This window comes from Perca fluviatilis, chromosome 17, assembly GCF_010015445.1.
Source record: "Perca fluviatilis chromosome 17, GENO_Pfluv_1.0, whole genome shotgun sequence".
In the NCBI taxonomy this organism is placed as follows: Eukaryota; Metazoa; Chordata; class Actinopteri; order Perciformes; family Percidae; genus Perca; species Perca fluviatilis.
This window is the reverse complement of record NC_053128.1, coordinates 37,072,443-37,097,239: the sequence shown is the minus strand read 5'-3', so window position 1 is coordinate 37,097,239 and position 24,797 is coordinate 37,072,443. Positions and strand designations below refer to the sequence as shown.

The following is a 24,797-nucleotide window of genomic DNA, read 5'->3' as shown; positions in this document are numbered from 1 at the left end:
ACACAAGTCTGTTTTAATGCTTTAAGAAATGATTTAATAAAACTGAAGAAGTATACATAAAAACTTAAGTAGCGTTTCCCCAACCATTATAATTTTTAGACTCTGTCCTGCAACAACAGAGCAGTCGCTTTGTCTCTCGCTTTGTCTCTCGCTTTGTCTCTCGCTTTGTCTCTCGCTTTGTCTCTCGCTTTGTCTCTCGCTTTGTCTCTCGCTTCATCTATTTTCTTTCTCTCATTTTCTGTGAAATTAAGCTCAGGTTTAGTCAGAAATGTTGGTTTCCCTCGCTGTCGCCACCAAAAGCTTTGAATATTCGCTGTTGAAAAGCACAGATGCTTCTAACCCTAACCCCTTAATTAGAACGGTCAGGTTGGCTTTGTTTTCATCCTTTTTAATGAAGCTACTCCAGTTAGCATGTAGCTTTACATCCCTGCTACTCACAATAGTGCCAACCTTTCCCAGAGCCCCACCTTGTTTCTACAGTAGCCCAGAAGGGACAAACTGAACACTGGCTTAGAGAGGCCTTTTGAGTTTTTATTTTTATTTTTAAAGATTATTTTTTGGGGCATTTTTCAGCCTTTATTTCGATAGGACAGCAGAAGACATGAAAGGGGAGAGAGAGGGGGGAATGACATGCAGTAAAGGGCCACAGGTCTGAGTCGAACCCAGGCTCTCTGCCTCGAGGAGTAGACCTCTATGTATCGGCCCCCGCTCTACCAACTGAGCTAACCCGGCGCCCGGGCCTTCTGAGTTTTCAGAGGATGGGTATTCAGTTGGTTGCAATCTGCAACCTGACCACTAGATGGCACTAAATCTGACATATTGGACCTTTAAAAGAATTTGGCAGTATTGTTTGTATTCTTATATTTAGTCTATGTATTCTTGCGTACGTTTGTATGATTGTTGTCTTTCCCTGTTGCACACTTTCTTTATGTATGTAAGTACACAAAGAACTATGGCAAATTAATGAATCTAAATCTAAAGTAGACAAGATAAAATTAACCAAAAATACATTTTCTTATGGCTTACACTCATGTAAAGGGGTTTACTTTAAATACTGGATAGGTGGTCTGCTTTCACCCAGAGGCATTATCTTCAGATCACTGGAAGAGTTGATCCTTCAGGATCCTGACAACAAACTGTGTTTACAGGAGAGCTGCAATGATTAACGGCAATAGTTCTCAACTATTAAATTAATCTCTAACTATTTAGATCATGTGTCAGATCTGGCCACTCACTCGCATATTTTTATCCGGCCTGCATATCAATTTAGGTTCACAGTGAATTTCGCTTTTTTCTACGTTTTTGCTACTTTTTCAGAGGTTTTTTGTTCTTTCCCGACTTTTTTTTTTTATGTTTTTGTTGCTTTTGTCGCTTTTGCTACCTTTTTCTGTTTTCTTTTTTTATGATCAATAAGGGACTTTTGTCTGACTTTTTAGGACTTTATGTCGACCAAACTGTAAGTGAGAAGACTTTATAAGACATACAATAATACGGTCAGAGATATTTGACTTTTCTCTTAAATTAAAGCATGTCTATGAACTTTACATCTGGCCCTGGATGTGATTCTGATTCTCCAGTGTGGCCCGTAGTGAAGATGAGTTTGACACCCCTGATTAAGATAATCGATTAGTTGGTTGGAGTCATTTTTTAAGTAAAAACTGTGATGTCAGCTCCTTCTCCTTCTCAACATCATCTGATCCACATTTTTCACCGTTTTCTCTATGAAAGTTAAATCCTGTCAGGTTGTAAAATACTAGAAATAGTTTCCAGGAAGAATCCTTCAACATGTGTTTTGTGTCATACTGTCAGTATAATCAAACATCAGTCCTCTCCTCTTCAGTCAGGTAGTGCTGGCTCCATCTAGTGCTGGCTCCATCTAGTGCTGGCTCCATCTAGTGCTGGCTCCATCTAGTGCTGGCTCCATCTAGTCCTGGCTCCATCTAGTCCTGGCTCCATCTAGTCCTGGCTCCATCTAGTGCTGGCTCCATCTAGTCCTGGCTCCATCTAGTGCTGGCTCCATCTAGTCCTGGCTCCATCTAGTGCTGGCTCCATCTAGTCCTGGCTCCATCTAGTGCTGGCTCCATCTAGTGCTGGCTCCACCTAGTCCTGGCTCCATCTAGTCCTGGCTCCATCTAGTCCTGGCTCCATCTAGTGGCCACTTCAGGGTTTAACAGCAGATAATCATATTCTTTATTATCCATAAGTCTGTCAAACCACCTGCTGAATAAAGAGAAACATTTCTGTAACTAATAAACAGATGTTTATTAATTCAGCAAAAACATCAGTCGATTCAAAGAAAACAGCTGATGAGATTTTATTGGAGATAATTCATCAAAGACTCAAAGAATCTGCAGCAGCCAGGATTTAATGTGGAAGAGACTCATTTCCTGCACAATTAATCAAAGTTTAATCACGATCATGATTTTGGCTTCCCACGATCAAATTTGCGTGATCGAGTGATATTTAAAATGCGTCGTTCCATTCATAGAACGCTCCTTATCAAAGTTTTTTTGTTTTTTTGCAAAGCCAGTCTAGCGCTCCGTAAACCACTGTCTGATCACGTGCCTCCATGAGCCAATCAGATTTGTTCCCTGTTGTTCCACGCAGCTTAGTTTAGATGTAGTCCGTCACAGAGGACAGAGTAACGGGAGGACAATTCACACAACAGATAGCAGTCGGTCATAAGGCTATAAACTATCTTAACAAAGAAAACAAAAACATGGGTAACGTAGCAGAGGGCGAGGCCGAGGGGCTTGTCCCGAGTATCAGATCGTCATTGTGTGGGAGCATTTTGGGTTCAAGGCAAGTGACCCAAAACAAGAACCGCTCATATGCAAAGAATGCCGCAAAGTTGTGTTGGCGCCACAAAGCAACACAACATAAATAGCACCTTATTGTCCATAGACACGGAAATGTATCTTACAATAGAAGCTCCAACAATAACAAGACAACATCCTAAAGACAACAAGCTAAAAACATACAGGCATCAAAAAATTACAACATAAATAGATAAGGGGCCCCTGGCCTGCAAGAGTGGCCTTGAATAGCCATAAATATATAAATGAAAGTGGGGGGGGAACTATCACTTCTTTGCCCTCCTGTGTTGATTCAGCTGAGATATTGACATAGGAACAAATGAGTATTTATATATTTGTTCTTTCTGCAGTCTGGGACCCTGTAGCGCCTCCTATAGCCCATGTTTACAGGGTTTCTCCTGCTTAGAGAAAGTTGTGGTGCCCCTCAAAGAGGTTTTAAGCCAGCGCCAAAGGAAAATCACCAGCGCTAAAGCATCTGACTTTCAGCGACCAGCCCCCCTCTCATCCACAGCTGCTGTATTTTACACAAGCGTCTGCCTGGCGCTGATAGCTAAGCTGCATTGTTTTGATTGGACCTGAACACTCTGCTGTGAAGCTAGTGCTAACGGGACCTCAGTTTTACCGGTCAGAGTCAGGCTATACCGGACTCTCCCGGGGGCCAGCGGCTCAGCCAAGGAGCCCCTCTTATTCTCTGTCTGTGTGTCTGTCTTATTTACAACAATATAAACAACATCTGTCTGTCTTATTCTGTCTGCCTGTCTTACTGTCTGTCTGTAACATTATTATTATTATTATTATTATATTATTGTAGGTCGGAAGAGGAAGTACTCAGATCCTTCACTGCAGTAAAACTACTACTGCTATTACCAGTAAGTATACTATAATATTGGAAATACTATTCTCTGTCTGTCTTACTATCTGTCTGTCTTATTTACAACAATATAAACCAGCTGTTAACATCACAAGGAGGAATAATAACATTATTATTATTATTATTATATTATTGTAGGGTGGAGGAGGAAGTACTCGAACCTTTACTGCAGTAAAACTACTACTACTACTACCAGTAAGTATACTATAATATTGAAAATACTACCCTACATGTAAGAGTCCTGCATTCTTACACTACAGTTGAATATGGGAAATATGTTAACTACCAGATCTCAGCAGACGAGGCATAATCTTATTAAATATGTAACAGATGAAGTAATTGTCCGTGCAAAATGTTTCAGCCTCTCGTATGTGAAGGCTTCCTTCTTCCTGCTCTTTTCTCTTTCATATCAAAATGTTTTTGCATAATTAGAGCCCTCTTACCCAAAGAAATGTGGTCTGTGTGTGTCTGATATCGGTTGCGGGGGCTGTAGTGTCGGGGTCCCGTTTTAATTTACTGTCCTACCTGGAGAATGAAGTCACACACCAGAGCTGTTGTTGGGATCTTAAATGATTTTTATTTAGCAACAGTAATACAGCCAATAATGACACAATATAGCAAGAGAGGAGGGAGGGTCAGAACTGGTTTCTTACGTCTTTTACAGGCCTTTATTTCTAGACTTATTCAATGAAGAGTTCTCAATTTGGTCGTGTGACTTTTATATTTTTAGTCACTCAGAATTTGCATTTTGAAGTATCTAAACTAAATATATGACTTGGTTTACGTTGACTGTTTGTAAGACCCGGTCTCTGTTGAACTCTTCCAGAACCAAGCCTCTGTTGCATGTTGGACTTTTAAGGCAGAAAGCTGTTTTCCCATCAGGCCCCGAGTCCTAGTTCACAGGCACCGAGTCCTAGTTCACAGGCACCGAGTCCTAGTTCACAGGCACCGAGTCCTAGTTCACAGGCACCGAGTCCTAGTTCACAGCCAACTGTTCACCAATTCCTCGCAAAGCGCAATAGCACTTTTACAACTTTATAAAAGATTAAGTTATAATTACCTCATTCAAAATTCTTTTAAGGGAATTGTAGAGCCATTGCATAATGGATAATGGAGTACAAATCGAGGCCTCCCCCTCTCTCTCTCTTGCTATTACACATGTTCATACATCATAAAGTAAGCAAAAAGAAATCTAAAGCAGAAGACAATCAGACTTGTTGAACTCTTGGTTATCATCAGGGCCAGACGGAATCTGCAGATGCAAAATTTCGCAGATTTTCCGCAGATTTAGATAATTTTTAAACACAGAATGTTAACATATCTTCATCACAAGCAGAAACAGTCCGCTAAATTCAGCACATTTTCTTCAGCAGATTGTGTTTGTGCCTGGCCATCATGTACCTGGTGTTCTAAAGGTATGACTGGTGTTGACCAGCTGTTACTAGAGACAGGTCAGAGGTCAGAGAACCGACCACATGGCTCGTTAGTTTAACACAAGCTTCAGATACATATGAACAGAGACAGGGTGACTATAGTAGCATCTCTCACTACATGGTGCATGGAGAATGGGAGCAATGTTCTACACTTTAGAATATATAGAAGAATCACAATGTGATAAAATACTTCATAAATGTAACACTTTAAGAGTGTAATATACTAATGTGATACAAGATATAAAAAACTGCAAGAAAATTAAAAAATGTAAAACACTTTAAGAGTGTAATAACCCAAATAAAGATTGGTTAATTATTCAGGATGATGTAATCATTCAGTTATTTATATTTCTGTCCACCCTCGTTTGTATTTAACTATGGATTCAGAAATATATGTCAATTAATAATAATTTGAAAGTGAAAAACCGAAGCACACTCAAAACAGGACTTGTAGACGGCAAGGAGAGGCGTATTTATCCCATCGATCATTAATCAGAGTCATCGTCACAGTCAGGGTCCGAGTCAGAGGCCGCTTGTGAAGTGCCAGGTTTAGGTTGCTTAGAGGCAGAGATTTTTGAAGTGCTAGAGGACTCGGGACGCCTTGAGCCACCAGTAGCGGTTAGACTTGGGCAATCCTCAGTTTAATCAATAACACCTTTTTTAAATAGTTCACTTGCCTGTTGATGTATAAAGCACAGTGCGCCCCCCGGCCTTTGGTATTGGCTGAGTGCTCTGTTTACATCAGCGATACAGATCAAATCATTAGTCTTAGAGCTACACACCACTGGGAATGATCTTTTGTAGTCGCATCCCAAAGTCTCCCTGGTTCTTCATCTCCATCTGGTAAATATGTTTTTAGTTTTGTTAATGGTGACAATTGTTAAAGCTACATTGTGTAAGAATTTTTCCCATCTAGCAGACATTGTACAGTATATGACAACCAACTGAATATTACTTTCTAGCCCCTCCCACTCCGAGCGTGTTTTAACTCCTACGGTGGCCAAACCTGAAATAATCTCTTAGTATCTCCATCGTTTACACGCAGCTGTTCCAGCCACTCCAATATTAACTTTGGTCTTGTTGCTTTGTCTGTCACGTTGTCATTTTAATTCTCTTTTTAACTTCCCTGGCGAGTAATCTCCCACTGGCATTCGTCATGGTGCCACTGAGTGTAAGAGGGCAAAAGGTGGAGGTATGTCCCTCTTTGGCTAATGTATTTTAAAGATGGAGGTATGTCCCTCTTTGGCTAAAGTTTATTTTAAAGATGGAGGTGCAACTTGGCGGCCGTCATTCGAGCGACTCGCTCGTATGTATTCTGAACGATTCTGAATGGCAGATTCTACACTCACGAGAATACTTTGATTAGTTGGTGGAAGTAATTACACATGAATGAGCACATATTTGTGAAAGAACAAAGGTTTTTTTGTTAAGAATCAACTCAAAAAAATACACAATGGAGCTTTAACAATTAGAATTCGTTAAATCATTTATATTTCTGTCCACCCATGTTTGTTTTAAACTATGGATTCAGAAATGTCTATTTGTAATAATTTGACCCAAACACCAAGAAATGGACTTGAAAGGAGAAGCTTATTCATCCTATAAATCATCATCAGGGTCACAGTCAGGGTCATGGGGACGCTTACGGGAGCAAGGGTCAGTATCATCAATAAGACCTTTAAATAGATTACTTGCCTCTTTGTTGTTAAAGCACAGTCCACCCCCCGGCCTTTTGTATTGGGTGATTGCTCTGTTTACATCAGCGATACAGATCAAATCATTATTACCTTCAGCTACACACCACTTGGAATGATCGTTACTAGCCTTCCACTTAACCTCCCCGTTACCCAGATCAACTTTTACAGATGGAATATTGAACACATTACGTTGTCCGCAGTAGGAATATTCACGTTTATGCTGGCAGCCCCAGGTCTGGACTTTCACACCAGTGTCGTATTCCTTTGCAATAGTGAGGTAAAGATCTCCTTCTGCAAGAACAACATACGAGTCATGTTACAGAAACTGTTCACATCCTGACAGCTCAATGCTGTTATTGATATTACACAGAAGAATATAAAGTAAGAAAAAATAAAATGACTGAGAAGAATAACATTTTCTTACCAAATCTTTTTGGGTCGGTGTCCTTTATACTGTCTACAGAAAAACAACAAAACAACAGTAGAATTATCAGTGTGTGTAATCTTCTTTACATCTGAGGCAGGTTTTCCTGACATTCACAGACAGTTATTTAGACTAAAAACCTTTCTAATGTTATGTGAACACACAGAGTCTCTTTAATAAGAACATTTGGGAGGTTATCTTTCTGAAGACTGTTGAAGCATGAAGTCAGTGATCTTCAGCAGCTACACACATTTAAATTTTGACTTTTATTCAACCAGTTCTAACAAGTCCCAGGCTTTAATGAATCATTAAGATAAACATACTGATGTTAAACTACAGTAGAAGCTTCTCTCAACCAGTTCACATAACATCTGATTTCCACAGTAAAAATTTCTCTTTTCTTTGTAACTTTGTCTTTACTAAGTTAGGTAATGTGACTCAAAGCATCATGAAGATATCTTACTTTCAATGTTGTGTTTAGCAAAGCTACGAAACACTCCTCCTGCTGCTGATCTCAGGTCCTGCATTCCCTCTCCCGGTGGATTTTTCTTCTCTGTAACATCTATAAGCTCTTTATGGAAGTCAGCTGGAATTTGATGATCAAACGGGAAAGCTGCGATGTCCAGCAGGTGTTCACCTTCAAATAGTACAACAAGACAACATTAAAATCATATTGAAATCAACCACTAAGAACATAAATATGAATATTTAATTGAGAACATTACCAATCTTTTTGAATTCGTTGTACTTGAATGTTACACAGATAAACGTCTGAGCTTTTGCTGCTCCGCTGGATGGCCAGAAATTATTATCTCTTGTGAAAGGGAACTGTGGTGTGCTGTGTAAGAGCCAGACTCCTGTCTTGACTTTTTCCATCATCACAAGTCCTGAAACATCAACAGATAGACACAACTATTGGCTGATGATTGTTTAAAGTCCTAATATGTGATTTCCTGACTGTGTTTTAATATTTTAAATGAACAGATAAAAGAATGAGTTCTGTTGCTTGAGCTCAGAGACAGATGTTGTTTGGCTGTCGGCTACAGAAGTATTCACCCTGAGCAGACTCTGTCCTCTGTGATGAAAACCTGATGGCGGTTCAGAGAGATGTTTCCTGTGATGCTTTCTCTACTCACCTTTACTGTGGCCAAACTTCTGCGGAACTGTTTTTCCTGGAGGTTGGTCGCTGTAGGTGATGAACCCAAAGTCTTTTGGCTATAAATGATTCAGAATGAAGAGAAGAAACATTATAATGTTTGAATTATTGGGATTTACGCTACCAATCTAAAGAGAGAACAGCAAGGTACCAAATCTACAGCTGCAGATTCATTGTTCAATTACTTATTTACTCATCTGTGGTGTTTCAACAGAGCACATTGAGATCTTTTTGATGAAAGATAGTTGGTGCTTTATAATTAGTACAGACCATAATATCTATCGATCAGTTTGAGTCATGGTTTCATTTTTATCAAAATAGAAACAGAGCTGCAGTTTAAACATGATTCTCACCATTGATGTGGTTGGTTTAAAAATGGGCCGCAGGGTGTTTGCCAGGACACCGTTAGGATCGTCGATGAGCTTATTGTGACTTTTAGAGGTCTCCGTCTTCCCAGTTGAATCAGTGTAAAGATATTCCAAACCCGTAGTTCCGATGTTATTCAGTTTGGGTGCCTTGTACATGATGTACCTGATGATCAGTAGAGAGTAGAGAAGAGAAACATTAATGTGCAGAGAGGACAGAGACTCATGAGCAGTAAACATCTAATTCAGTGTGCCGATGTGATGCAATAGCAGCAGTCGGCACACTATTGTGATGATAATATTTTAGCCGTTTGGACCCATGGTTTTTGATTTACAGAACAAACTTAAGAGGTATAATCATCATTAAATGGACATGTTTGACCCATGGAATATACTGTCTTCCAGAGGTTGAAGCTACAGTACGATTCTGTGAAATCTTTCCAAACAATTTGCTCTCTCCCCTACAGTTTTCACTCTTCATACATCATGGTTTGTCAAAATGTGGGAAATTTGTGCCGATCGAAAACATGTAACTATGGAATCCATCGAACTTAAACTTTTGGCTCTGTTCATACCAACTGCCGATTACAGAACAAACTTAAGAGGTATAATTATTAGAAATGCACCGATTGACCGGCCGGTGACCGGAATTGGCCGATTTTTCAAAAAAACTGGAACATGAAACCGCACTCACTTATTTTATTGCCATTACCTGTTTTCATACAGAAGTTTAGTTTGTTAAATATATCACATTTCTTTTAGTGTGATATTGGATGTGAAAAGAAGGAAATGGTTCTAACATTGCACTTTAGATGTGTGTGAATTTCCCACACCAGGAGTCATTTATATAGTTCTATTTTATAGCAATCGATTATCTGTTCAAAAAAAAATTCTATGTTCTGTGCAAAATGAAACATTTTCTATTAAAGAAAAGATGGAAAATAAATATTTTACCAGAGCATTAAAAACCAGATCTCCCACACCAAAGGCATGTGTCATATCCACTGCGCCATCACCACCCATGTTTTAATGTGTGATTGTGTAAAGGTGTTCACGAAATAGATACCAACCTTTCATGAACTTGTGAATTTCGCCAGCTGTCTTCTCTCCTTATGGAGACAGATACTGTGTGCACGGTGGGAGGAGTTGTGTGTGTGTGTGTGTGTGTGTGTGTGTGTGTGTGTGTGTGTGTGTGTGTGTGTGTGTGTGTGTGTGTGTGTGTGTGTGTGTGTGTGTGTGTGTGTGTGTGTGTGTGTGTGTGTGTGTGTGTGTGGCCTATGTGAGCGAGACGCAAGTGACAGAGAGACGGAGGAGAGCAGGGAGAGGAAATGCAGGTGAACGTGTTTTAAATAGTGTTTAAAAAAATTATTTTTATAGAGAAACGCAATGTTAGGCGGCCGGTGTTGATAGTGAGGCGCACCACCACACGTTAGTCTATGTGTGGGAAACACTGCCCTAACTAAAAGTTGCTCCTACAGTTAGCTTTTCTCTGGTGTTGTAACTTGTGTTGTGTAACACGCTGTAGCGTTGGTGCAGTACTGTCGGTCTAAAGATTGTAAAACTTCTTGAGGCCAGTTTTTAATCTGTGAATTTAGACTATATAAATGAAAAGGACTTGAGTGTTGTAGAGCTGCAACTAACGAGTCAATTAATGTGTGGATTATTCTCAGGATGAATGGATGAGTTGTTGGGTCTCTAAAATGTGGATCAGTGTTTCCCAAAAAGCCCAAGATGTTGTCCCCAAATGTCTTGTTTTGTCCACAACTCAAAGATCTTCAGTTTCCTGTCCCAGAGGAGAGAAGACACTAGAACAATATTCACATTTAACAAGCTGACATCAGAGAAGTTTACTTGTTTTATCATAACAATGAACTGATTAATGGACTATCAGAATAGTTGGCCATAATATATAATAGTTGAGGACTAATCCATTGATCTCTACAGCTGTTGGCCAAACTGGACCTGTCAGTTTTAGTAATGTGAAGATTTTTTTCTCTTACATGATGTTTAATTAGTTTTCTTTGAGGTTTGAACTGTTGCTCAGACAAAACAAGAGATCTGAAGTCGTCACTTTGCATCGTGGGGGAAGTAGTTTTTCACTATTTTATGATAATTTTTAGACTAATTGATTAACTGTGAAAATAATCGACAGGCTACGGCTGCAATTAAGATTATATTCATTATGGATTTAGTCTTTTCCATTTTTCCATAAATCTACAAATCAGTTATATTAGACTATAAAAAGTTCAGAAAACGTGAAAAAGTATCGTCAATCGTTGTAGTTTTAAAGTGTTGTCTCACCAGTCCACTTCTCCGTTGTTGTGGTCTCTGCAGGTCACTTGTCCGTCAGCGCTCCAGCAGAGCAGACTGACCATCAGGAAAATCCTCCACATAACTCCCTAAAACACACAATTACAGCAACAGTTACACCGCCACATTCACTGACCATCAGGAAAATCCTCCACATAACTCCCTAAAACACACAATTACAGCAACAGTTACACCGCCACATTCACTGACCATCAGGAGAATCCTCCACATAACTCCCTAAAACACACAATTACAGCAACAGTTACACCGCCACATTCACTGACCATCAGGAGAATCCTCCACATAACTCCCTAAAACACACAATTACAGCAACAGTTACACCGCTACATTCACTGACCATCAGGAGAATCCTCCACATAACTCCCTAAAACACACAATTACAGCAACAGTTACACCGCTACATTCACTGACCATCAGGAGAATCCTCCACATAACTCCCTAAAACACACAATTACAGCAACAGTTACACCGCTACATTCACTGACCATCAGGAAAATCCTCCACATAACTCCCTAAAACACACAATTACAGCAACAAGTTGTTGTGCAAAAGTGCCAAATTATCTCTTCACACGTTGCTCTGGGAGAGATTTGGGCGTCTGCTGCACAAAAAGCTGAGTTTGTTCTGAACCACACAGGGATCAGTTATATGCAAATACCTTTTAAAAAGGTAAATTTAAGAAGATGTGTGAAAATGCCCTCAGACCTCAGAGGGTTAATGCAGTGAATAGGTAACAGAGGTGGGGATTTCATTCTGACCTACCTGAGTGTTGATGGAGAAACCTCAGATGCAAAGGTGCAGGATGTCCAAAAACAGACTTTCTGTGGATCGCAGCAGTCTACTTGGTTTTATTTATTGAAAAAGGTTAAATGGTTGCAAATGATTAAGTGAAAAAGCTGCTACGAGGCTGAAATAAAAGCAATCAAAAGAGAAGAAAAGAACTTCTTCGTAAAAAAGAGCAACTGTGCCGATCTCGGTCTTCAACACGATGTCCAAGACGTCTCAGAAAGACGACTCTGTCGCGTCCTCAGCATCCTCAGCATCCTTTTAGCCTCCATCTGGGGGGCGGTTTCTAAAAACCTGCAGGTGAAACCTCTCCATACATGGTCAAAAAGAACACCTGAGCACTTCTGCACTTCTGCAGAACTGTATGCAAAACGTACCTAACTGGTTACTCCCATTGGCTGACGTGTGCTACCATGGGAGAATGGGATGAGTTTTACTTCAGGCATCATTAAAGTACAATAAGGCTGATGTACTTGTAGTATATTACTAAATACAAGTTTAAATATCTTGTTTTGTCCAAAAACCCAAAGATATTGAGTTTAATATGAAAAGAGCTGAAACCTCCATATTAAAGGAGAATTTTCCGGTCGATTTCAACACAGCTCTGTTGTTTATGGTCACGGAGTGCTGTCAGTAGCGAGAAAAACAAAAATAATCGGTGTAGGCAACACCGAGTTAAGGCCCTGACACACCAAACCGATAATTGGCCGTCTGGCGAGGGACTCGAGTCTGTTCGGTGTGTTCCATGCCGTCGTCCGTCGGACGTTGGCCTTCATTTTGGCTGATTTGACCTGTTGAATTGGAAGGCGGGCAGTGGGACTCAATGACCAGTCATTTTTCATTTCTTTTCATTAGGTTTTCATTTTTTGGGGCGACAATACAGATTAACGCCGCCTGCTGTTATGGAGACGTATTATGTGTCGTGTACGCTCAAGTTGGCGTCTCTTCGGTGTGTTCTGAGGCACTTTTTGGACCTCGAGGAGACTGATCAGTCCGACTGGCTCTTCTGCCGACGGTCGGCCAACGGGTTGGTGTGTCTGGGCCTTTATGTTCCTGCTACAGTTTGCACCCAGGTGCCAGGTTTTAAACGTGCTTTTAGCCTCTTAACACGTTGGAGATGTCATTACAAGTGCCTACCCATGTGAAGTGATTCCTTCCGAGTGAAAACAATGAATCTGACTGCAGTAGATGTGAAAGAAATGCATAAATGATCTGTTAATTCAGCCAGTGGACATAGGCCATAGTCCGGTTTAGGTTGCTTCTTCCAATTCACTTTTGGGACCAAAAAAAACACACTTCCAGAACATCCTTGTAGATCAGATGGGGAAACCTCTCTGTATGGGCGAAACAATGTCCATTATCTGGGGACCCATCCGGACCAGGCTGTATGAGATCCCATTCCTTACGGCACAGGCTTTCTTCCTCGGTGGTCATTGCGATACAGTATCCACAGGAGCACCACCATGTCCCCGCACGTCGTGGCCTTGAAGCAGCAGCCTCTGCCTGCTCCTCTGTTTGTGCCGTTCTCTCGACATCTTGTGCCAATAACTCTTCGTCCGTATATTCAGGTTCAAACGGATAACCTTGACCATCAAACTCTTAAAAAATCCTCTGTGTGTTCCACATCGAATTCGGATGAACTATCTATCTGATCTGATATTCTTAAGACACTGACCCAATCTCGTCGTTATCCCAAAGCTCCGTCTTCGTCTGTCAGCTGACAGTCTCCCCTGTTGCGTAGTTACACATGACCATGCGCAAGAACTCTAGCCTTGTTGGAGCTGTGCAGGCTCAGTTGCGATGTCAGGCTATGGCCTATCTATGTTGCTACATAGTCATTACTATGGACATAACCACGGCAATTCGTGACCATCGTTTTTTGGTTGAAAAAATACGTTTTGGAATATTGGATTGTATGAGTTTGACAATCGACTTGTGTGGACTTCACCAGAAAACACAAGAACTAAACAGAGGCATGTGCACTGGCTGAATTAGCACAATTTTTATGCATTTCTTTCACATCTACTTCAGTCAGATTCACTGTGTTCACTCAGAAGGAATCCCTTCACATGGGTAGGCTCTTGTAATGACATCTCCAACATGTTAAGAGGCTAAAAGCATGTTTAAAACCTGCCCTGTTTCAGGGTGCGAACAGTAGCTGGAGCATAACACGGTGTAGGCAACACCAATTATTTTCATTTTTCTCGCTACTGACATCGCTCCAAATTCACAAACAGAGCTACGTTTTGAAATCGATCAGAATTCTCCTTTTAAGGCTGAAAACAGCTTTTTCTGACATTTACATGAAAAATTACTCAACAGTTGATTGATTATCTAAATAGTTGGCGATAATTTTCTATCGATCGACTAATTGTTGCATCTCTGATCTTTATATCTGTTTCATAGCTGGTTTTAAATGCATGGGTTCAGTTCTATTTGGTCCTCACTTTTCAGATCCATTTCCTGTTTAAAGCAGTGTTTAATCTCCTGTGTTGTGTGTCTGTTGAGGGATTGGTTCTATTTGTAAATGTTAAATGTCTCTCTAAAGGCCCAGACCAGAAGATGATAAGTGAGACAGGTGGAGGAGGAGTCAGAGGACCGAGCTGTGTCTGCTTTCTCACAAACTGTCTGGACTCAAGAAGAGAGAGAGACAGGTAGAGAGACATCTGGTCCAAACTTTAACTGAGAAACCGGGAAGACAGCAGAGATCAGACTTGTTCACTTGTTGACACTGAACTTGGTCTTCAGATGGATTTGGACTCAGAGAAACACAGATTCTGTAACTGGTGTTCAAGCTGTGGGGCGGTCCACCTGGGGGCCATAGAGGCCTGGCATGGCTGAGGTCACCTGACCAGATGGGAGGAGCAGATAGTTTGGGAAAATATTAACTTGCTGTCATTTGCATCTTACACGTGGAGTCCACTACAGTCTTCCATGCAAAGGTAGAAAGAAAGACTCAGTTCATGTTCTCAGTAATCTGATTTTATTAGACAAATGGTTCAAACAGTCAGCGGGAGCTCAGAGATTAGGAGATGTTCACTGTTTTTCTGAGCTGGTAGGCATTCTTCTTCTTCTCCTTCTTCAGACTAGAACACTTGTAGCCATTTATGCTTTTGAGTATCGTCACATTTTCATAATTTTGGCATCAACTTGGTACCAAAGTACCGGTTCTTGTGACAGTGTTTTACAGGCTTAAGACTCCCCATGATGTGTGAACATGTACTGTACAGCAGAGATCAGACTTGTTCACTTGTTGACACTGAACTTGGTCTTCAGATGGATTTGGACTCAGAGAAACCCAGATTCTGTAACTGGTGTTCAAACTGTGGGGCGGTCCACCTGGGGGCCATAGAGGCCTGGCATGGGTGAGGTCACCTGACCAGACAGGAGGAGCACATAGTTTGGGAAAATATTAACTTGCTGTCATTTGCATCTTACACGTGGAGTCCACTACAGTCCTCCATGCAAAGGTAGAAAGAAAAAACTTGCTTCCATTTGCATGTTACAATACTTTCTACAAAGGTGAAGAAAGACTCCGTTCATGTTCTCCTTAATCTTACTTCAGTAGAGGGGGGGTTCCTCTTTGTTTAGGGTGAAGCAGTCAGCACGTGCTCTGAGATTAGGAGCTATTAACTGTTCATACATGCTGGTAGGCGTTCCTCCTCTTCATCAGCAGACTAGAACACGTCATCTTTTTCTTACATGTTGGGCAAGGAAATGAATCTCAAACTACAAGGCAGCAGGTGGATGTAAATGATCAACTATGATCAAAGTTTTGATATCAATATAAAGTTAGTAAAGTGGGTGATTAATTGCCAAAACCCCCATAAGGCTGATATACTTGTAGTGATGGGATTGTAACAGCTGCTTAAAAAAACATGCATGGGTGAAACAGATGTTCTTGGGATGAAGAAATACTCTTAAGAGATAACTTTGTGTGTTGTCAGGTAGTATTTGTCACATCATTCTTTAGACAATTACTCTCTCTTTGTTTTGTGGTCAAGCAGTCAGCGTGTGTGTGCATGGAGATCAGTTTTTTCAACTGTTTTTAACGGAGCTGGTAGGCCTTCAGCAGACAAGAACAGTTGTCTTTTTTTTCTAGGAAAGGAAATCTGAAACTACAAGGAAGCAGGGACACACCAAAGTCCACCTGAACCCCTCTTTATATCGGCATGACTTGGATCCACCACACAGCGATTACTTATTAAGGAAATATGTCACTTTTAAAGCTGGTTCGTCTATGCTGTATCCATTTTTCTCCAGCCCAAGTAAACGTGTCCAAGGCAGATAAAAGTGGATGATTTTCATTCAGGTCTTTCCATTCAGAAAACGCATGCTAAAATGCCATCTTAAAAGCAAGCGGCATCTTTTTATTTTTTTTATTTCTATCTATTTTTAATTTAATACATACTGTGTACATATACTTATACTTATACTTATATTGTTTATACCTATACTTATATTGTTTAATATTACATTTAGAGAATGTGTGATGTGCACCAACAACACCAAAACAAATTCCTTGTATGTGTTAAAAAACGTACTTGGCAATAAAAACCCATTCTGATTCTGATCTCGTATTTTTGCGTAGGGCCCAGTAATAAAATAGACTTCTGATACTTGGCGCTCGTTTTTTGATACAGTATTGCCCGTAATATATCGCGATACTACGCTATAACCCTTCCCCCCCCCCCAGCCATAGTAAACATGTGGATCTCTTGCAGGTTTGTGGCGGCGGCTGAGCGGAGCGCAGCGGGATGAGTGGAGCTGCTCTGGGCATCGAGATCGTGGTGGTGTTTTTCCTGGCGCTGTTCCTGCTGCACCGATATGGAGACTTCAGGAAGCAGCAGCGCATGGTGCTGTTCGGCACGCTGCTGGCCTGGTACCTGTGCTTCCTCATCGTCTTCATCTTACCTCTGGACGTCAGCACGGTCAGTACCGAATGAGACCTCACGCCACACACTCTACATGTTGCAGCTGCTATGTGAGGGTGTGAAAACTAGTTAGCAAGCGAGCCCAGAAAGTTAAAAGTTACAGAGAAACTGTTAAAATAGCTAAAAGGTAATAGTTAGCTAACAGCTGAAATAGTTATCTAAAGGTTGAAATAGCTAACAACTGAAATAGTTAACAATATCCTTTTATATAATGAATAGTGTTGTACATTTGGAACATACATTGGGAATTGATGAAGTGATGAGTTAATCAGACAGGGCTGTGGGTGGACCTCAGGCCAAAAGGGTTGGGTACCACTGTGCTAAATCAAATCAAATCAAGTTATTAATGTGTCCCTTCAGACCATCTACAAGCAGTGTAAGATAGACCATGAGGAGCACGCCTCTGTTCCCACCGCCAGCTCCAATCACACGGCGGCTAACACGTCTGTCACACCCACCAAAAGGTGAGTATACAACATGGCTCTCTATAAACTATTACTGCATCTTCTTCAGGGCATCAGCGGATGTTTTTATATCCAGATATAAGATATTAGTAGGGTTGGGTATGGTTTGGTTTTTGTACGTTTGAAATGGCTCCTGAACGGATACTTTAGACCAGTTTTGGGCTTATTCGTCTTTGCCAAGACAAGTTCTCTTTTTTCCTGCTCAACTTTTGGACTGATTTGGGTACCGGTATTCTGTACCAACCTTTTTTTGTTGCCGTTTTCAACTTTATTGTCTATTTTTCCCCATATATTCAACATCACTAACAATGAAATGATCAATAGACATTTTTCATAACACAAAGTATGTACTCGGCCCGGAGGGGTGGGAATCACAATATGATATCATCACGATACTTTTGTCACGATACGGTATTATTGCAAATTTAAACACACATATTGCAATTTATTCCCTTTTTTCCAACTTCAAATCTTTCCCCAATTTTAAATGATGTCCCAAAAAGGAAACTTTGTCAACATCTGTTTTATCTAAAAAGAAACATTTCTCTGTTTGTTCATCTCACTTCAATTGTATTACTGCAAAATGTGATTGTCAAGCAGACAGACTGACCAACACATATATAATAATAGATCCATACTTTGCGTCTGTGCATCAATATAGTATTGCCACGGAAAATATCACAATACTATGCTGTATCGATGTTTTCCCCCCACCCCTATGTGTCAGAGTGAATCTTAAAGTTTAACTGTATCTGTGGGTGGCTACATACAGTGCCTTGCGAAAGTATTCGGCCCCCTTGAACGTTTCGACCTTTTGCCACATTTCAGGCCTCAAACATAAAGATATAAAACTGTAATTTTTTGTGAAGAATCAACAACAAGTGGGTCCCAATTATGAAGTGGAACGAAATTCATTGGCTATTTAAAACTTTTTTAACAAATAAAAAACTGAAAAAGTGGGCGTGCAAAATTATTCAGCCCTTTACTTTCAGTGCAGCAAACTCTCTCCAGAAGTTCAGTGAGGATCTCTGAATGATCCAATGTTGACCTAAATGACTAATGATGATAAATAGAATCCAGCTGTGTGTAATCAAGTCTCCTTATATAATGCACCTGCTCTGTGATAGTCTCAGAGGTCCGGTAAAGCGCAGAGAGCATCATGAAGAACAAGGAACACACCAGGCAGGTCCGAGATACTGTTGTGGAGAAGTTTAAAGCCGGATTGGATACAAAAGATTTCCCAAGCTTTAAACATCCCAAGGAGCACTGTGCAGCGATAATATTGAAATGGAAGGGAGTATCAGACCACTACAAATCTACGAAGACCGGCCGTCCCTCTAAACTTTCAGCTCATACGATGAGAAGACTGATCAGAGATGCAGCTAAGAGGCCCATGATCACTCTGGATGAACTGCAGAGATCTACAGCTGAGGTGGGAGACTCTGTCCATAGGACAACAATCAGTCGTATACTGCACAAATCTGGCCTTTATGGAAGAGTGGCAAGAAGAAAGCCATTTCTTAAAGATATCCATAAAAAGTGTTGTTTAAAGTTTGCCAAAAGCCACCTGGGAGACACACCAAACATGTGGAAGAAGGTGCTGTGGTCAGATGAAACCAAAATCAAACTTTTTGGCAACAATGCAAAACGTTATGTTTGGCATAAAAGCAACACAGCTCATCACCCTGAACACACCATCCCCACTGTCAAACATGGTTGTGGCAGCATCATGGTTTGGGCCTGCTTTCCTTCAGCAGGGACAGGGAAGATGGTTAAAATTGATGGGAAGATGGATGGAGCCAAATACACGACCATTCTGGAAGAAAACCTGATGGAGTCTGCAAAAGACCTGAGACTGGGACGGAGATTTGTCTTCCAACAAGACAATGATCCAAAACATAAAGCAAAATCTACAATGGAATGGTTCACAAATAAACATATCCAGGTGTTAGAATGGCCAAGTCAAAGTCCAGACCTGAATCCAATCGAGAATCTGTGGAAAGAACTGAAAACTGCTGTTCACAAACGCTCTCCATCCAACCTCACTGAGCCGCTCAAGCTGTTTTGCAAGGAGGAATGGGCAAAAATGTCAGTCTCTCGATGTGCAAAACTGATAGAGACATACCCCAGCTGAACTTACAGCTGTAATCGCAGCAAAAGGTGGCGCTACAAAGTATTAACTTAAGGGGCTGAATAATTTTGCACGCCCAATATTTCAGTTTTTTATTTGTTTAAAAGGTTTGAAATATCCAATAAATTTCGTTCCACTTCATGATTGTGTCCCACTTGTTGTTGATTCTTCACAAAAAATTACAGTTTTATATCTTTATGTTTGAGGCCTGAAATGTGGCAAAAGGTCGAAACGTTCAAGGGGGCCGAATACTTTCGCAAGGCACTGTAAGTGACTACCTTACCTTACCTATAGGCCTGTTAGCCTATCATTACTGGGGGTTTATATTTGCTAATGTTCATGTAAGTCATGTTAAGACATTCAGAAAACTTTTAAAACAATAATTTGGAGACCCCTCTGCAGTGACTCTGAGGACCCCCTATGGGTCCTGGACCTCCCGTTAAAGATCTCTGTGGTAGAATAAGTCTAATTGTAGTGCTTCCCTGCTCATATCTCCTTCTTCTCCATCGTAGTGTCCCGACGCCCTGCTACAAGCCGTGGAGCTACATCCCTGACGGGATCATGCCCGTGTTCTGGAGGGTGGTGTACTGGACGTCCCAGTGTCTCACATGGTCTGTCTCATAAACACTATAGAAATCTGTACTAAAGTCTTTCTGTTTCCTGTTGCTCTCGTTTGAAAACATCTCGCCAAAGGACTACAGTTGTAAATTAGCCGTCTGGCTAAAACGGGCTCATGCAGTGTTTCCTTTAGGATTTTATTTTAGCAGTGGGGGCAGGTCTGTCACCCCCACCCCCCCCCACCTCTCATATGAAATGAAGCTGACACTTTGCTGCAACACAAACAAATACTGTATATTTATTCACCTCTATTCACACACAATGAGGCATATTTTCAGTTGTGATTGAACTGTATTTTTGGAGGAACTATAGGGCACTTAACATCTACCGCAGGTCTACAAAATGAATTTTAGCCTACAAGAAATTCTTCATAGGGAAACCTAAACCCAAAGTATAGAATGAAACCATTCATAATGAAACAAATTGCCTCAGTGGCAAAGTTGGCAGCCCATCTTTAAGGTCTACTTACCAGAAGTACATTTTTTCTCGCCCCTATACAAATAGTTTTTATATTTGGTTGTTTCATCGACATCATCTCCTGCCACCCAAGAAAAAGTCCTTCCATTGTTCCATCATCTTCTTCTTCTAACAAGACAGCTGCCAATTACGCATCTAGCACCAACTCAAATCTTTATTTTATTGGTTTATTTGATAGAGGCTATGTATATTTATGAACATTGTTGTATAAAAACACTATGTAAAAATGCCAGAATTAGTAAAAATAACTAGTTTTCATCTGCAGTCCCTAGGCAGGTGACATAGGACTAACTCAGAGACAGCCAGCAGTCATACAGCGCTCATTCACTATACATTAAAAGGTACACATAGTGGTGACATATACATTGACAAAACAAACAAAAAGCACATTCAAATCATATCATTCTACAAGGATTTTCCGACTTGGGCAAGAGAATTATAACGTTTATGATACAAAGATGATCAGAAAAACCTGATTGAAACCCATATTTACTTGCCCGTGGGGCGTTTTACTTCTCCTTGGCCATCGGGTAACCTTTATTGTTTCTTATGGTTGAACCCTGTACAGAAATGTTTATTACAATATCCTCCCCACCATATATAATCCTTACCATATGGGTGTGCTTTGTGTTTTCCAGGCTGCTGCTGCCCTTCATGCAGTCCTACGCCCGCTCCGGAGGCTTCTCCATCACGGGCAAAATAAAAACGGCTCTGATAGAGAACGCCATTTATTACGGGACCTACCTGCTCATCTTCGGCTCCCTGCTCATTTACGTGGCTGTTCATCCTCAGTGGCACCTGTCCTGGTGAGTGAGCTGTTTCCTGACATCAGACCTGACAAGAGTTATTTATATTGTATTGCATTTAAGGGTAATTTTGTGTCTAATGGCGCTTACCCACTGCTAGTACCAGCTCAGCTCGACTTGGCCGCGGTGCCCCGTCCTCCTCCTTCCATTGCAGATTTAGTACCGCCTCATGCGTGAGGCGAGCATGGCTGGTCGTCATAACGACGCCGCAGGAAACTGCCGACCTAATGCAACACACACACAGAATGTGAAAGGTGTGTTGTTTTTGTTTCTCGGCATGTGGCTGTTTGCCAGATGAAACATTTAGTTTCAAAAGAAGCTGGAGGCAGCAAAACAAAACACAGCTGGCTAAACTATTTAAAAATCTGTCGCTAATGATTAGTGATGATTCTCTCCGACCAATCGGTAGTCTGCAGGTTTTCACGTCAAGTAAAAAAGTACCTGTTCCAGGCACTTTTTATCATAATGGAAAAGCAAAAAGGGCGAGTCGAGTCGAGCAGGTACCATGTGGTGGAAAAACGCCATAAGTGACTAGCTTTGAAACTGGTCCAGTATTGAGTGAAACCTCTGTAATAGGCTTGTTCAGCATCAGTTAGAGTCCACTGTTTTTGTCACTGACAGACTTTTTATTATTATTACTATTATTCTAAGTGTCTGACAACATTATGGGATGGATCCCTACAGAGATAGACCTTTTAGTTAAAGAGTAAGATCCTTTTAGTTTAACATGAAACAGCCCCGAAATCACCATCACCAAACTCCACCAGACTCCATGTAAATAATCAGGACTTTTAGCGTGTATAGAGCCAGCATATCTCCACCAGACTCCATGTAAATAATCAGGACTTTTAGCGTGTATAGAGCCAGCATATCTCCACCAGACTCCATGTAAATAATCAGGACTTTTAGCCTGTATAGAGCCAGCATATCTCCACCAGACTCCATGTAAATAATCAGGACTTTTAGAGGCTGTATAGAGCCAGCATATCTCCACCAGACTCCATGTAAATAATCAGGACTTTTAGCGTGTATAGAGCCAGCATATTTCCACCAGACTCCATGTAAATAATCAGGACTTTTAGCGTGTATAGAGCCAGCATATCTCCACCAGACTCCATGTAAATAATCAGGACTTTTAGCGTTATAGAGCCAGCATATCTCCACCAGACTCCATGTAAATAATCAGGACTTTTAGCTGTATAGAGCCAGCATATCTCCACCAGACTCCATGTAAATAATCAGGGCTTTTAAGCGTGTATAGAGCCAGCATATCTCAACCAGACTCCATGTAAATAATCAGGACTTTTAGCGTGTATAGAGCCAGCATATCTCCACATGTAAATGGGTGAATTAAGGGTTTATTTCAACCAAACCAGAGTGGTGATTGTTGGAACAGTGGAAAGATGAACCAAGACGGCTTTTGGTAGTTTTATTTAGTTTCTGTCCACTTTGAATGAAGTGTGTTTTACGATGATGAAAGTCCTGATTATTTACATGGAGTCTGGTGGAGTATGCTCTTTACACGCTAAAAGTCCTGATTATTTACATGAGTTGGTGGAGATATGCTGGCTCTATACACCTTAAAAGTCCTGATTATTTACATGGAGTCTGGTGGAGTTTGGTGATGGTGATTTCGGGGCTGTTTCATGTTAAACTAAAAGGATCTTACTCTTTAACTAAAAGGTCTATCTCTGTAGGGATCCATCCCATAATGTTGTCAGACACTTAGAATAATAATCTGATTCTGTCAGCAGCAACAACAAAACTTTTAGTGGACTCTTAACTTAAGGTGAACAGTTGCCCATTAGCCCAGCAGTAAACCTGCAGCACAGGTCAGCTACCTTTCTGTCCTCCGATGTGCTTCAGGTACGAGCTGCAGACCATCGGGATCACAGCAGCTAACACCTGGGGTCTGTTCCTGCTGGTGCTGCTGCTCGGCTACGGCTTGGTGGAGATCCCTCGCTCCTACTGGAACGCCTCACGGCACGGACACCTGCTCATCAAGACATATTTCAAGGCGTCCAAGCTGATGACGGAGAAGGCGGACGCAGAGGAGAACCTGGAGGACGTCATGGAGGTGGGCGTCAGCCGCTGCACGTTACAGTTAGGGCTGTGGAAATCTAGAAAAAGTGACGTTCAAATATCCCTTCTAAAAACACAGAGGTTTGAATATCTATTTTTGCCCATTGTGTCCATAAGAGGGCAATCCAATACATAAGACAGATAAGACATATCTACTCGTATAGTTATATTTAGGGGTAGGGGTGAGAATTAGGGGTAGTGGGTGAGGATTAGGGGTAGGGGTGAGGATTAGGGTTAGCGGTGAGGATTAGGGTTAGGGGTGAGGATTAGGGTTAGTTGTGAGGATTAGGGTTAGGGGTGAGGGTTACCCAATTTGATTAGATTGAATTAGACTTTATTGATCCCAAATTGGTAAATATCAGTGCTACAGCAGCAAAATATAAGACACACAGTGCACATACAGAATATACAAGAATACAATACAAGAACAACTTAAAATAAAAGATTAAAAGGAAAGAATGTACAAACGTGTATATACAAGTGGCGAATAAAAATTTACAATGTACTTTAATGGTATTTATAGATATCAAAATATCTTTACAGTAAAAAGGCCTACACATAATACCGACACATTACAAAATAAAGTAATAAAATAATGTCTTATATAACGTCAAACTGAATTCCAACTCCGTAACTTCAGTTAGTCCTCTCCCTCTCTCTCTCTCTCTGGAGCGTGCAGGAGGCAGAACATGACTCATCAGATTACACCGCTGTCACAGTTCAGAAACATCCGAGTTTCTTGCTGTTCCACGAGTTTGTCCGACAATTTCGGCACCCGTCCTTACTGACAGAAATGTCCAAATCTAGTTGTCTGTGCAGTAAAACATTGACGTTGGAGTCTTTGTGGCGTCTTCTCCTTCGCCCTCGTGGTTTCTTTGCTTCCGGTAGCTGCCTGACAGAAGCACCATCAACACACCTCCTCCCTCGCTGTGAACTCTTATCCTGACCCGTTCAATCAGACAGGAAGCTGAAGGGTTAGGGAGCAGCGGCCCGCGAGAGAATGGGTTTTCTTTCATAATATTCAAATATAGTATTTCATATATGAATGTCTGTTTCTTTTTACAATTCGAATATACATTGAAAAATGTTTACATTCTTGCCTTTTCATAGTCATAGTTAATATTTAATAATAAGCTATTGCACTGTTCAATTTTGCACCACCACCATTGTGCATGCTCTACCATAGACCCTTATCATGGTCATTGCATCACATGGGCAGTCCATACCAGACCTTAAATTGTTAACTCTTTAGATTTCTGTGAGTGATTTTTATGTATGTGTTATGGTTGTCCAAGCTACTGGATGCCTACAATTTCCCTCGGGATGAATAAAGTATCTATCTATCTATCTATCTATCTATCTACCTATCTATCTATCTATCTATCTATCTATCTATCTATCTATCT

At 40.9% G+C, this 24,797-nt stretch overlaps 2 protein-coding genes across 6 annotated transcripts in view; one reads left to right on the top strand and one right to left on the bottom strand.

Annotated features, from left to right (window-relative positions):
* LOC120545267 (G-protein coupled receptor-associated protein LMBRD2B) overlaps nt 1–24,797 on the top strand; it is a 59,742-nt gene that overhangs the window by 21,931 nt on the left and 13,014 nt on the right. For 2 of the 5 annotated variants that reach the window (XM_039779457.1, XM_039779458.1), the window contains 7 exons: nt 3,628–3,685; nt 3,826–3,882; nt 16,604–16,810; nt 17,174–17,277; nt 19,921–20,019; nt 21,142–21,309; nt 23,176–23,386. In XM_039779457.1, the coding sequence (XP_039635391.1) occupies nt 16,637–16,810; nt 17,174–17,277; nt 19,921–20,019; nt 21,142–21,309; nt 23,176–23,386 (756 nt within the window). In that variant the 5' untranslated portion in view covers nt 3,628–3,685; nt 3,826–3,882; nt 16,604–16,636. Of the gene's footprint in view, nt 1–3,627; nt 3,686–3,825; nt 3,883–14,447; nt 14,534–16,603; nt 16,811–17,173; nt 17,278–19,920; nt 20,020–21,141; nt 21,310–23,175; nt 23,387–24,797 lie in introns of those variants that run through there. The other 3 variants (XM_039779459.1, XM_039779460.1, XM_039779461.1) reach the window with 3 other exon arrangements.
* LOC120545293 (deoxyribonuclease-2-beta-like) lies at nt 6,720–11,895 on the bottom strand. The gene is made up of 8 exons (XM_039779505.1): nt 11,856–11,895; nt 11,064–11,161; nt 8,751–8,928; nt 8,378–8,456; nt 7,967–8,128; nt 7,705–7,878; nt 7,242–7,274; nt 6,720–7,108 (listed from the first exon to the last, which is right to left on the bottom strand). The coding sequence occupies exons 2-8, from the start codon at nt 11,153–11,155 to the stop codon at nt 6,720–6,722; spliced, it is 1,107 nt and encodes a 368-aa protein (XP_039635439.1). The 5' UTR covers nt 11,156–11,161; nt 11,856–11,895.